This window comes from Fimicolochytrium jonesii (assembly GCF_025526975.1).
Source record: "Fimicolochytrium jonesii strain JEL569 chromosome Unknown EV422scaffold_1, whole genome shotgun sequence".
Taxonomy (NCBI): Eukaryota; Fungi; Chytridiomycota; class Chytridiomycetes; order Spizellomycetales; family Powellomycetaceae; genus Fimicolochytrium; species Fimicolochytrium jonesii.
In genome coordinates this window covers 2,190,780-2,203,469 of record NW_026515668.1, presented here as the reverse complement: position 1 = coordinate 2,203,469, position 12,690 = coordinate 2,190,780, and the positions used below count along the sequence as shown (strand labels likewise).

The following is a 12,690-nucleotide window of genomic DNA, read 5'->3' as shown; positions in this document are numbered from 1 at the left end:
GATATGACACCAATCTAGGAAAACGCACAAGTTCAAGAACCGATGAAATTGATGTAAAAAAATGTTGGTTGCCAATAGCAAATAGAATGATACAATATCATAGTCCTCAAGTGGACTTCTAATCCCAGGACTTCCCATGTACACGTTGCCTCCCATCCTTCAGACCTAGTCCCCAACCGACGCTGACTAATCGAAGTCCGCCCTCCATCAACTCGGAAATGCCGGGGTGGATCTCGCACCCCACCCACGCATCCCACACCCTCACTGCCTTCCATCCGGCGTCTGCGGGGACTGCGTCGGATCAAAATACTCATAATACGCGCCACCTGGCGTATTCGGGGACAGTGCTTGCTGTTGCTGTTGCGACTGTGCAGGGTTAATCGCAGCCGCGGCCGCCGTGCCTGCGCGTAACGGTGGCGGGGTCCCGAATGAGGACGCGCGCGGTGGTTGTTGATGCGAGTATTGCGTGTAAGGTTGGGGTTGTTGCTGCGGGTGATAGGCGGCTGGGTGGAGTTGGGGTTGCTGTGGGTGGAATTGGGGTTGGGCGTAGCGCGGGTCGGCGTATTGGGAGGGGTGGGGCTGTTGCTGTTGTGGATGTTGGTAGTGCTGTTGATGTTGTTGCTGTTGCAGCTCTTGCGACGCATATCGCGGGTCGGGGAGGGGTCGGCTGTACCCTTGCTGCGGTTGTGGGGGCTGCTGGTGCTGCGGATACTGCTGGTATCCTTCTCGCGGGACTTGCCCATCCAATGAATGGGAAGACGAGGATAATGGCGGGGATGCATACCGCGGATCTCCGACAGGCGCCGGGGCCTGATAGTACTGTTGATGCGTTGGGTGCGCTTGTTGTGATTGGTGGGCAAGTGGGTAGGGTTGGTAAGCCGCCTGTTGGTACTGCTGCTGGTGTGGCGGCACCTGATGACGGTAATGCGGCATTGGCGGTACTGCTTGCGATCCACCATGCTGTTGTTGCGGGTGATCGCGCCGGTGCATCCCTGGTGACCCGGAAGGTGTCCGTTGCATTTTAGCTCCTCCCTCCCTCGGCCCCACGGACGAGCTCGAGGAAGCTACCGAAGCCGCCCGCGCCGGATGCGGGGATGAGCCCCGAGAACGATTCTCTCCGATCGAATGCTGGCTGCCTTGCCGAGCCGAGGGACGGCGTTCCGCAACCTCTTTCGCAGCCCCGGCTTGCGTGACTTCTTGGCTTGGTTGCTGATACCCCGGCCCTGTTAACGGAGAACTAGGATTGCTAAGCGCGGGAGGTGATGACAGCCCGGATGCCGGTGACCGCGTATACGCAGCTCCGTTCAAAGCCTGCTGGTTAAACAGCTGCTGATTCTGCGCCTGAGCCGCGCTGATATCGATCCCAGTGGGCCGTAAAGCGGCAGTACTACCGGCGGGACTTTGTTCCGCCACCGGTACGGGTCGCCTTGCATCATTCGCCTGTGACCGCACCGCGGACGCTTCAGGCGACCCTCCCTGTTCCGACATCGATCCCACGCGTTTCTGCTCCTGCATGCCTCGGTCGGATATCGATCCGACGCGTTTCTGCTGGATGTCGTTGACAGAGGGGCGGGCCTGATCCGAAATGGAGGTTGCGCGCTTTTGCTGTGGTGGGGCGACCGTCGATTGTCGTTGGCTGGGCGCCGCAGACCCGGCTGCAGTTGTCTGTCCCGACGACGGTGCAGATGTGATCGAGAGCTCAGAGGGCCTCCGGTCCCTCCCTATCCCAGGCCTCTCCTTCAACCAAAACACCGCGCCGCCCCTCTTCTTCCGCTCTACAAACACAAAGAACGCCCCAGGCCGTCCATTCAACAGCCGAATCGACGCGTCGTGCTCAAGCGCCAAAGTCTGCGTCACCCGCGCGCTCTTCCAATCCACAATCTCGACCCCCGTTTTCCCAACACCGTACACGAAATCCACCGGTCTCAGCAGTAAATCCGTCGGCTGTTCCCGCCACCTGAACCCAGCGCTCCATCCACCAGCGCCGGACCCGGTCATGATCTGCGCATTGGCGTCGACCAGCCGTGTGAACCTGTGATACGTCCCCAGGAAGTATCTGTCTCCCTTCACAGCCGCACCGGCACCCTTGGCAGGCGCCCGGGCGACAGCGGCCAGCTTACGGTTGACGGTGACATGCTTCGCCGATTCACGGATCTCCCGTCGGACAGCTTCCGACATGGGAATCTGCACAAAGGTCTGCCATCGCGCTTTAGTCCCCTTCCCCGCCTTCTCTTTGAAATCGCGGTGAGTGTCGATTTCGGAAACCCGGGACGTGTCGGCGTTCACGATGTTAGCCTCGGAGCTGTACGCCAAGAAGATCTCGCGCACTTCCGAACCGTCGTGGAGGACTGACAAGTATTTCGGCGTTTCCGGGAGCCAGAACGCTTTCAGTTTCATGAACTTGAGGTAGGGTTCCTTGGCCCACTCGAACAGGATGATATCGTGCTTGAAAAGGACGGCCATAAAGATGGAGGTCTCCGTGTACTGGATCAAGAAGGAGCGTGAATCCTTCGTGGCGGGGATCTTGATGTAATCGCTAGCCCAGCGGGCAACCAACGACGCTTCGTCCTCGATGACCTCCTTATGTAGCCCGCGGTACAGATCGTCATCGTTCTCGCCACCGGACAAAACAGACATCGTTTCTTGCTGTGGCCGGCCGATGGAGGAGATCGTAGACGGGTTGTGGCTGAGATTCGACGCGCCTGAGCCGCCGGTCGCGGTCGATCTGGTGGTCGAGAACATCGTAGGCGGAGCAGGAGACGACGGCCGACGAGAGTCTCCGTTCTTACCCTGGTAGTTGATGCCAAACCCTTGGACGTAGTAGATCAACTTCCGCAGGGATGAAAGCTTGTATTGGCGGACATGGTCGTGTTTTCCGGAAATGGCTAGCAGCACACCATAGCCCTCGATGACTTCGACCTGCTTGAACCGAATATTTCTGATGAGAGGCATTGGCTGCTGGCCTTGTGGTCCTTGCGTGACATCGATGAAGAACAGTCCTCTTTCCGTTCCCAAGAGGACATAACGTTGATCCAGCAGATCCGCCGTGAGAATGTCGATCTTGACGGAGCCGCCAATCACGATAGGCTCGACCACCCGATTCTCCGAAGATGTGACCGTCTCGACGATTTGCGGAATGTCGTTGAGAGAGATGGTGAGAGACGCGACATTCGACGTGAATGTGCTCTGCCATAAAGAAATGTAAGTTTACATGTCGATGCCAAATGGAGAACCAAAAATGTACTGTGCCAAGGTCTTTTCCATACCGTAGGGCTTGCAGCGCTGTCGGGAGTTGTTTGCTGCGAAGATATGGACAATACGGATGGACGCTGTTGCGGCTGAGGAGGGATTTTGTCTAGTTGTGGTTGCAGCTGTGCTGGTGCCGGCTGCTGCTGCTGCGATGGAGCCGTCTTGGCCGGTTGTTGTGATTGTGGTTCCTGTTGCAGTTGAGGGGGCTGTGGTTGTTGCTGCTGCTGCTGCTGTGCCTGAACCTGCTGCTTGGCCTGCTTGGCCTGGCGCATGGTATCACTCAAAGCTTTCGGGGGCAGCTCCTCCTTCTTGTCTTCCTCGTCATCGTCATCATCCGGAACCTCTTGTCCGCCTTTCCGCTTTTCTCTTGCGATTTTCACCTTGCCAACGAGATCTACAAGGATCTTCTGCCGGGATAAACCTGCCGCTTTGACCATGAACGGGTGCTGCAGTAGCTGAGCAGCCGATGGTCTCTTGATCGGGTCTTTGATCAAACACACTGCAATGAAATCCTGGAATGTTTTTGACCAGTTCTTCGGCTTTGCAAGGCCTAGATCTGAGTTTGGAATCAAGTAGAGAGCTCGCATTGGGTGAATATCGGATAATGGCGGATTTTTTTCCGCAATTTCGATGGCGGTGATGCCGATTGACCAGATATCTGCTTTTGCATCATAAGAGGCGGAGGAATGGGTTGCGCTTTCTGGATCTGTCATGATGACCTCGGGAGCCATCCAGTACCTATGAGAAACGAATACGGATGAGAAACTGGGGGTTGGTGTACACAAGGGAAGACAGCAATGATACTAACGGCGTTCCAATGAACGTGCGAGCCCGTCCACCGACATTGCTCAGTTTGGCAGACACTCCGAAGTCAGCTGAAGGCAAGGGATGTCAGAGCATATCGGACAAACCGTTGCACATCATGTTGACGAACCAAGCTTGCATTCTCCCTGCTCGGTCAACAACACGTTTCCGGCTTTGATGTCACGGTGAATTAGAGCGACCTTCGTATGTAAATAGTCAAGACCCTGCGGATGTGAATGGTTTGTCAGAATCTGTAGACATTTTTTGCCACGTCTCGACGCCTGATGCTGATACCATTACGGACTCGTATAGGATCGATCCAATCTGATCCTCAGTCAGCGGTTTTCGAATGGCTCTATATATCGAATCCAAGGCGCCACCACCACAGAACTCCATGCAAATCTAGTGGTGGAAGGCGTCGGACAAGAAAGTCAGCAGATGAAGCCTTTCGCGGTTTCTGGTAAAATGAAGTGGAAGGAATCATACCCAAAGGTCCAAGCCCTTCAAAAAGCAACCCATATACCGAGTTATGTTCGGATGGTCACATCCCCTCAGAATCTCCATTTCCAGCAGCGTTTCGCGTAATTCATCTTCCTTCAGAAACACAACTTTGACGGCGGAGATCTCTTTCGTGGCCGTCAGTCTCCCCTGAATGAGGTGAAGATGTCGTACGTTCAACACTTTTGCATTGGACAGTAGTTTGAAAAGCCCCGCAGAACATACTTTGTACACATATCCGTAGTTTCCTTTCCCTATCGTCTCCAGCAGTTCGACCTGCCCTCTTGGGGACGGCGTACGCAATAGGATCGGGAACTTTTTCCCGTAAGCCTGAATCGACATGTTGACCCGTGCGTTCCTTCAAATTGAACTTCGTAAATCTCTATGGTCTTCAGCAGTCACGGCGCCTGTCCAAACAACTCCGTATTGCGTGGGAAAACACCCGGCCGAAGAGTGAAATACGGAACGTTCGAAGGGAATACAGGATGCCGTCGCCTTCAAGTCGGCGCAAGCCGGAAGTCTAATTGCGGTTGGTTCGCAGTTTGGCGATCGTGTGCCTTTGAGGCGCGTCTGCGTTCCCAGAACCTAAACTGGAGTCAAATGCGGCAACGTGTCCGTCCTTTGAACGTTTCGCTGACTGTTCAGCTCCCAGAGCGGCGAAAAAGGCCTTCTACAAACGAGAGCCGTTGGGAAGTACCAGCGAAAAGACGCTGTGCGTTTCCAAGATGGTGTGTTTGGAATGCGATGGGATGGGTTTCTGGGGGGGAGTTGCAAGCTCAGAAGTCCCAATGCAAGCGGCGGCCAACGAGGAAGGCGACCCAGATACCCGAGGGAGCAAAGCTATACCCGCTTTCTGGCACCTGGTAGCCTGCTAAGCCGCGCCCCCGTGGGACTCATCCGACAAAAGACTCTTGACATAAAAGGTTTACTTCCGTGAGCGCACGTGACCAGGCGCAAGAATGCATTCCGGAATTGGTCCAGACCTTGAACCTCACCTGGCCATTGTGATCATCACCCTCTCTAAATCTGCATCGTCGGCTCAAGGGAAGCCAAAGTCAAAGCGCTGTCTCGCATACTGTTGCGCTTGTGTCGTCGCAGGCGATCTTGATGCCTATCTGCGAACCATATAAGAGAGACGTCTATCGCCTTGTTTAGTTTCCTCGAAGAACGGTTTTCCCAGTGAACGTGGTGGGCACCACTTTCTGGCAGAGCTCCTTAACAAGCGTCTTTTCGTACAAATCCATATATCCCATAATGGCGCTTGTAGCAGGGGCAAACTACAAAGCCCTCAGCGACGATGAGTTACGCTCTCACATCGAAAAGCTAAACCTTGATCCGGTCGGTCCGCGATCAACCTTACTGGACCGGATAGCGAGGCATCTGGCCAGCCAATCCAACGGAATTACGGCAACCGGCGCTCAAGTCAATGGAAAGGCATCGAACGGAAGCAATAAGGGAGGGGAGAACAAAAAGCAAAGACGGAAAAAGAAGAAAAACGCTGGACCAGTAGCGAACGGAGAGGCGACCCCTAGTGAATCTGGAACGGATGCAAAACCTGACGAGGTTGTACCTAACGTGGAGATCGAATACGTGGCGGCCCCTCTTCCCCAAACGGAAGACCCGGCCTACGAAGAATATACGCGGGTGTTTGAGAAATTTGTGGCTCCAGTGGTGCAGGAGGGAGAGGAGAAGAAGCCAGAAGCGGAAACCGAAGATAATGAAGAGGAGGATGAAAGCAACGCGAAAGATGGGAATGCTAGTGATAGCTCCGATGACGATGAGGATGGGAAAGGAGGCGATAAGTTATCAAGGAAGAAGATGCGAAAGCTGAATCGCCTTACAGTTGCGGAATTGAAGCAACTAGTGCGGAAACCAGAAGTAGTCGATGTAAGCTTTCAGGGTGCTTTTACGGCAGACTGGCGTAGGGCAAAAACTCATTCCTTTTTGTCAGTGGGTCGACGTTTCCGCAGCAGATCCGAAGCTCCTGGTGCACCTCAAATCCTACCGGAATAGCGTCCCTGTGCCCGTACATTGGCAACAAAAGCGGAAATACCTGCAAGGGAAGCGTGGTATCGAGAAGGCACCGTTTGAGCTTCCAGGTTGGTGTAGTGTGTTGTGGCGGGTTAGAGACATTCGCTTTGCTGACGACAATTTTGTGTTCCATCAGACTTCATCAAAGCGACTGGCATCATGGAGATGCGATCAGCAGTGAAGGATAAGGAGGATGCTTCAAAACTAAAGTCGAAGACCCGAGAACGACATCAACCGAAAATGGGGAAGCTGGATATCGACTATCAGAAGTTGCACGATGCATTCTTCCGATGGCAAACAAAGCCAAAGTTTACCATACATGGTGATGTGTAAGTGCTGCTTATTGATTCTCAAACCTCTTCATGAACAGGGCACTGACGCGATGCAAAACTAGGTACTACGAAGGCAAAGAATTCGAGACGAAACTCAAAGCGAAGAAACCGGGTCAACTCTCCGAAGAGCTCAAAGCGGCTCTGAACATGCCTCCATTAGCCCCTCCACCATGGCTCATCAACATGCAGCGTTACGGACCTCCACCGAGCTATCCGCAACTCAAAGTCGCGGGGTTGAACGCGCCAATTCCAGAAGGAGCGCAATGGGGATACCATCCAGGAGGGTGGGGAAAGCCACCTGTGGATGAGTATGGGCGTCCACTATATGGGGATGTGTTCGGTACAATGGCTCAAGAGGTCCCGACCGAGGTGAGCCTGCGGTTTTGCGTTTTTTTGCTTGCGCCGCAATGGCTAAATTGCTCTTTGAATCTGAACAGCACGTCGCGCCGATTGAGCGATCGCGTTGGGGAGAATTGGAAGAGGAGGAAGAGGAGGAATACGCTGAAGAGACCGACGAGGGAGAGCAAGAAGACGAGGAGGAAGAGGATGACACTGCCACCGAGAGCGGACTCGTCACTCCCAGTGGCATCAGCAGTGTACCAAGCGGATTGGAGACGCCTGACTATATTGAACTCAGGAAGGATGGCAGAAGGTACGAGCGCTTTGTGATTTGGGCTGCGAATGTCCAGCGCATTCATCAATCTTACATTTTTCACATCACAGTAACGAGCCCAAGCAGCTGTACACAGTCGTGCCAGAACGACAAACAGCCATCAAGGGCTTCATGGGAAGCCAGCACGGCTACGACCTTTCCGCCGCGGGCCCAAGCAACTCCCCACCGCCACCTCCTCCCACCGAAGGCCGTGGCCAAAAACGCAAAGCCGGCCCAGGCGCCGCCGGCATCGACCTGGCGCTCAACCCCGAAGACCTCGAATCCGGCCTGGACGAATCGACGCTACGCAAGAAATACGAGCAGCAGCTGGACGTGTCCAAGGCCAACCAAGAAGATTTCTCCGATATGGTTGCTGATCATGCGTCGAGGCAGGCGAAGAGGGCGAAGAAGGATGATAAGGCGAAGGGGAAGGATAAGAGCAAGAATTTCAAGTTCTGAGCCTCTTCCCTGCCAGCGGAGGCGTAGTCGTGGTTTGGAGGTGGGAAGGTGGGAGGGATCATTGGTTGGATGATGCCGGTGATTCCGTGTATATAGATAGCGAGTGAGCACCATATTCAGATACATACACATTATCCGAAGGCCTCTGCTATGCGTTCGTCCGAATGAACAAGACGCTTCACATGGATTGCCTACACTGATGCTTGTAGTATGAGGAAATTCAATTCGTCGTCCGTGATCTCATGATCCCTTTGGAGGTCCTAAAACAATGCGCAATTGACGTATTTCGACAGCGCGACGCGCCCGTCTGTGTGTAGCTGGCGATTTCAACTGCACATAACTTCGATTTTATGGGTTGATTCGATTCATGCCGTCAGCTCGACAAGCAAAAACCTCCGAGCGGTCGAGCCCTGAACGGCGGCCATAGAAGCTTCACTGAGGCTCAAAGAGAAGCCTCGACGGCGGGGAAAAGGGGAGTGGCTGGTTTTTTAGCTTCGCACATGCTTGTTCCTGGCAATGGATAGTGTATTCGCGGGAGTCTCGCCCCCATTGACTTTGCTCATTTCTGCTCATATTTTTCTAAGAGCGACCCTCTTTCCGTGGGCCTAGGACAAACTTCAAAAACCGATCGCATCTGCTCTCGGCCCGCATCCCACTACAGACCACAAACGATACACAAAAGCTTCACCAGAAAATGCGCTCAGCAATCGTTATCCTCACGGCCCTCACCACTCTTGCCGTCCCAGTGCTGAGCTACCCAAACCCCCACCTATACGAGCTCTCCCACCTCTTCCGCCGTTTCGAAGCCGTTGCAATCACAGACCACCCAACCCACGCCCACACCGGCACCGCAACCACCGCATCCGCATCCGCAACATCCACAACAACATCCCCACCCAACCCCCTCCTCTCCCACCCCTGCGACCCCTCGACCGACATCTGGGCCTGCTACGACACCGCCTTCATGGCCTGCACGTTCACGGACCAGAAATGGGTGCTGCAGGCGACGTGCAAAGGGGAGTGTTTGGAGGATGAGACTGTGCGGCCGTTTTGCTTTAGGAATTCGTTGGTGGGTGTGCCTACGGCGGGGAATCTGACGCGGGGGAGTGCGACCGGGACGAGGACGATGAGTGCGGCTAGGGCGACTGGGACCTCGGTGAAGGTTGGGATGAGGGAGATGGGGGATGTGTAGGGTTGGAAAATCGGTTGTTTGGGTAGGTCTCTTTGTTGGAGCGCATTTTCGGCGCATACCGATGGCTGACATTCTCTTCGTATTTGTCCAGGTCAACGGATATAAAATAGAGTAGGTAGCTTCAATACGTAGTAACCTTTATATTTAATTGTAGGGAGCCGTAGTGACGGCAACGACAGTAGTAGTACGTAGCTTTCAATATGATATCACGTTTGCACACCCGAAATCCTTTGCAGACCCGCAAAGTGAGATCTATTATGAAGCCAATGTCGGAGTATGGCAAAGAACCCGAAGTTTTCGTTACACCTTGAACGGTTGTCTATTGTACCGGACGCATCAAGATGGGCGTGACCGATACTCTATGAACTGCTGCTTTTCCTGTACTCCTGATGCAGCACCGCTATCTAATTCCTCCTCGGAATCTTCCTCCTCCTCCTCCTCCCCACCCTCAGTCTCTTCCTCCTCACTGCTTTCCTCCTCACTCTCCTCCTCCTCGCTCTCCTCCTCCTCCTGAACTTCCTCCTCCTCCTCACTCTCGCTATCACTATCATAAAACTTCTCCAGCGTCACGACCCTCCGCTTCGCTGGTTTCGCGGCTTTGAGGACAGTGACAGGGCTCGAGACGACCGCATTCGAGTGCTCGCGGCCCGAATATCTTTGTTCGGGCTCCTCCACGTTGCGCTGCGCTGCTGCTGTTTGGTCGATGGATGGTGGCCAGGCGGGAAGGGATTTGTAGTTGGGCACGGCGCGGTTTAGGGTGTGGGAGAGGGTGCCGAGATCGAAGCGGTTTCGCGCTGAAGTTGAGAAAGAGGGTTAGCGACCGGTATAAGTGAATGTTCGCTCTGGACTGCAAAACGCTCACCTGCGAAGGGACTCTCGGGCACTGGTGTCGCTTTCAATCCTAGTAGAATCTCTTGCAAATGCGACTGCAGTATCCCTGTTGCCTTTGCTGGTACATCGTCGCCATTGACACCCGTTGCTTTCCCAGCGTCAGCATTCTTGACATCCGCCAGTCCCGCAACCAAAGCCTTGATCATCCTCGCCCGATCCCGCACATCCCAACTCTGGTCAAATCGTGCCAGATCCAGCACATATCTTAATAGCTTTGTGCAAACCTCTTGCGCCGAGTTCAACTCGTCGTTATGTGTGCTGGCCACTAGCTTCGCAGCGAGCGTGAGCACTTGCAATTTGACGATATCCGTGTCGTCTGCAAAACGTTTTGCAGAAATCCGCAAAGCGTCCGGGGCTAGTTTTGGGACACTCGCACAATATTGTCCAATCAGCCAGAGTACGGACGCGCGTGCTTGGGGGGACGTGATGGTGTCGAGATTCTTTGCGAGTTGGGATATGATGCGAGTGTTTTGATGCGTGGATGTCGATTGGAGGAGGCGTCGGATAACGACGACGGCTGCGGAGACAATACCCTCTGCGGACGAACAGTGTCAGTCATATGAAATGCAGACTGCATGGAGTTGCAGAGGAGCATTACCATCTTTCTTCGAGACAAGTTTCATCAAGCACGAGAGGGTGTCATCAGTAACTGATGGCAGCCGGCAAGCGAGTCGCCCCAGCACCTGTCAGAGATGAGTATGGAAGATCAGATTTCTGCATTTGGCATTTGCAAAGAGGTAACTGCGCCATACCTGAATCGTTTGGATGACCAATTGCGAATCCGGGCTTCGGACGTACTCCTGGGAAAAAAAAAATAGGAAAAGTTTTAGTGAATCCGGAGATAGCATCGGCCGTTTTGCTTCTAACGCACCTTGAGCTCAGACATAACCATGGTCGCATTCTCCTCGCCCGCAATCACCCCAATAATTTCGAGCTTTGCATCTCGAATGAAACTCGGCTCGCCTCCAAAGAGGAAAAAATGGCGCACATAGGGCTTGAACAAACTAGGTTGCGTTTGCGCCATGGTTGCGATGTTCAGCAGGATGATGTAGCGTTCCTCGCGTGATGTCCTCAACAGTCGGATCAAAGCTTGTGCGGATTCAGCGCACGTTTGGGGAGTTCCGACATGGAAGAATAACTTGGCGACCGTCAACACGACCTATTCCGGAAATGGTATCAGTCCGCTGAGACGAGTTTGGCGATGCATCAGGGAAACTCACCGAGCAGTTCCTGCTGTTCAGCAACGGAGTGCACCACCTAACAAGCAATTCGTGATCTGGATCTAGTGGCGGACCGATGCTCTTGGGTATAGTTGGACCCGTTCCCCGCGATTTGGTAGGTGCTTCGTCGACTTCTGCATAAAAGTCTTCCGACTTTTTCTCTGTTGTAACAGGTTGCCCTGCCTGTAATGCCGTGTTCTACATTGCAGGAGGAGCGTTGAAGGAACATCGTCAGCTTCCCAGGCGTAACGAGTGAGAATTCCCCCGGTAGTACTTCAGCTAACCTCTTCCGCCGGGTTGGGATCCACAAAGTAAACCCTGGCATATTGAATCAACACGTCCATGATCGTGATCTGTCCCCACTCGTCGGCATCCACTAGCATGCGACAAAGCTTTCGATAGTGTGGATGTATAAGATCCAAGCGCTCGGGGCACACTTGCTTCATGCTGTGGAGGACACTTCCAAGCACCAACGTTGAGTTGTCTTTCAACATTGTTTCGATGAGTTCTACCAGATACTCCTTCTGCGTCGTATCTAAACTGTAGCATTTCGGTATAGCGTTCGCTGCTGCTTTCCGAACATACGGCGACAGATCTGTCGTCGCCTTTCGTAGAGCAAGCATGATGATGGGAACGATGACCTGCACACGAATACTCGACATAACGCGCAGCGCCATAGCTCTGATGAGCGGATTCCGATCCGCCAAGTCTTTTTGAAAAGTGTTGATCGACAAGAGGGCCAAGTCTGGTTCGGCTTCGGCGTATCGTAACAGGTAGATGTACACCAGCTTGCGGACTTCAAAGGACTGGGACGCCACGAGCTTGACGACGTCTGGGAAGAACTCCTTCACGTTACGCCCTTTTGACATCATCGCAATGAGCCGCTTCAAACCATCGATCTTCTCCTTGTCGAATTTGGAGTCCAGAAGCGTGCGAATCTCCCTAGTCTTCCCTTCCGAAGATGTGTCATATAAACTGCCACCGGGCAAATGCACGCCGACCTCCCTAGAGCGTTCGACAATTTCCTGCGTGAGACGCATTGAGAACTTTCCCGCCTCGGAGGCTAAGGAAGCCGCGCCTCGAATGTATTTGTCCATATCGTCTTTTCGATTATATCGCTTCGTAGGCGGATGCCGGCGGTCTGCTTTGGGGGCAGGCTTCCTAGATCAGCGCAGGGACAGGATGTACACAACAGAAGTCAGGAAAGGAAAATGGTCTATCCAAGCGCTGCTACAGAGCTTGGCGTTATTCTCAGGTTTTACTCGTAAGGGTCTTCTATTACCTGTACACCTGTATGTATCAGGTGCGGCGGGTGGGAAAGACGATGTCTTTCGCCTTGGACATGGGCAAAACAGGCAACTG

At 53.7% G+C, this 12,690-nt stretch overlaps 4 protein-coding genes across 4 annotated transcripts; 2 read left to right on the top strand and 2 right to left on the bottom strand.

Annotated features, from left to right (window-relative positions):
• Positions 1-3,677: 3,677 nt before the first annotated feature.
• EV422DRAFT_491249 (kinase-like domain-containing protein) lies at positions 3,678-4,893 on the bottom strand (the record flags this gene model as incomplete). Its single annotated transcript, XM_053067516.1, has 6 exons — positions 3,678-3,987; positions 4,058-4,124; positions 4,184-4,277; positions 4,348-4,455; positions 4,540-4,701; positions 4,777-4,893. Coding segments are annotated over 6 exons (858 nt in total), but the record flags the coding sequence as incomplete, so codon positions are not given.
• A 660-nt stretch (positions 4,894-5,553) lies between these two features.
• On the top strand, positions 5,554-8,240 carry EV422DRAFT_34683 (uncharacterized protein). The gene is made up of 6 exons (XM_053066509.1): positions 5,554-6,438; positions 6,503-6,650; positions 6,719-6,911; positions 6,977-7,283; positions 7,352-7,566; positions 7,638-8,240. The coding sequence occupies exons 1-6, from the start codon at positions 5,806-5,808 to the stop codon at positions 8,023-8,025; spliced, it is 1,884 nt and encodes a 627-aa protein (XP_052930530.1). The 5' UTR covers positions 5,554-5,805; the 3' UTR covers positions 8,026-8,240.
• A 154-nt stretch (positions 8,241-8,394) lies between these two features.
• EV422DRAFT_513275 (uncharacterized protein) lies at positions 8,395-9,423 on the top strand. The gene has a single exon (XM_053069151.1). The coding sequence runs from the start codon at positions 8,720-8,722 to the stop codon at positions 9,215-9,217; it is 498 nt and encodes a 165-aa protein (XP_052930529.1). The 5' UTR covers positions 8,395-8,719; the 3' UTR covers positions 9,218-9,423.
• Positions 9,424-12,662, bottom strand: EV422DRAFT_513273 (adaptin N terminal region-domain-containing protein). The gene is made up of 7 exons (XM_053069150.1): positions 11,613-12,662; positions 11,329-11,526; positions 10,980-11,267; positions 10,861-10,908; positions 10,707-10,791; positions 10,080-10,643; positions 9,424-10,011 (listed from the first exon to the last, which is right to left on the bottom strand). The coding sequence occupies exons 1-7, from the start codon at positions 12,423-12,425 to the stop codon at positions 9,554-9,556; spliced, it is 2,454 nt and encodes an 817-aa protein (XP_052930528.1). The 5' UTR covers positions 12,426-12,662; the 3' UTR covers positions 9,424-9,553.
• Positions 12,663-12,690: the final 28 nt, after the last annotated feature.

Coding starts and splice junctions, on each gene's coding strand:
- EV422DRAFT_34683 (XM_053066509.1), top strand. CDS start 5,806: ATGGCGCTTGTAGCAGGGGCAAACTACAAAGCCCTCAGCGACGATGAG. Junction 6,439..6,502: donor GGAAACCAGAAGTAGTCGAT/GTAAGCTTTCAG, acceptor CCTTTTTGTCAG/TGGGTCGACGTTTCCGCAGC. Junction 6,912..6,976: donor TTTACCATACATGGTGATGT/GTAAGTGCTGCT, acceptor ATGCAAAACTAG/GTACTACGAAGGCAAAGAAT.
- EV422DRAFT_513275 (XM_053069151.1), top strand. CDS start 8,720: ATGCGCTCAGCAATCGTTATCCTCACGGCCCTCACCACTCTTGCCGTC.
- EV422DRAFT_513273 (XM_053069150.1), bottom strand. CDS start 12,425: ATGGACAAATACATTCGAGGCGCGGCTTCCTTAGCCTCCGAGGCGGGA. Junction 11,527..11,612: donor ATCCCAACCCGGCGGAAGAG/GTTAGCTGAAGT, acceptor CCTGCAATGTAG/AACACGGCATTACAGGCAGG. Junction 10,909..10,979: donor TGGTTATGTCTGAGCTCAAG/GTGCGTTAGAAG, acceptor TTTTTTTCCCAG/GAGTACGTCCGAAGCCCGGA.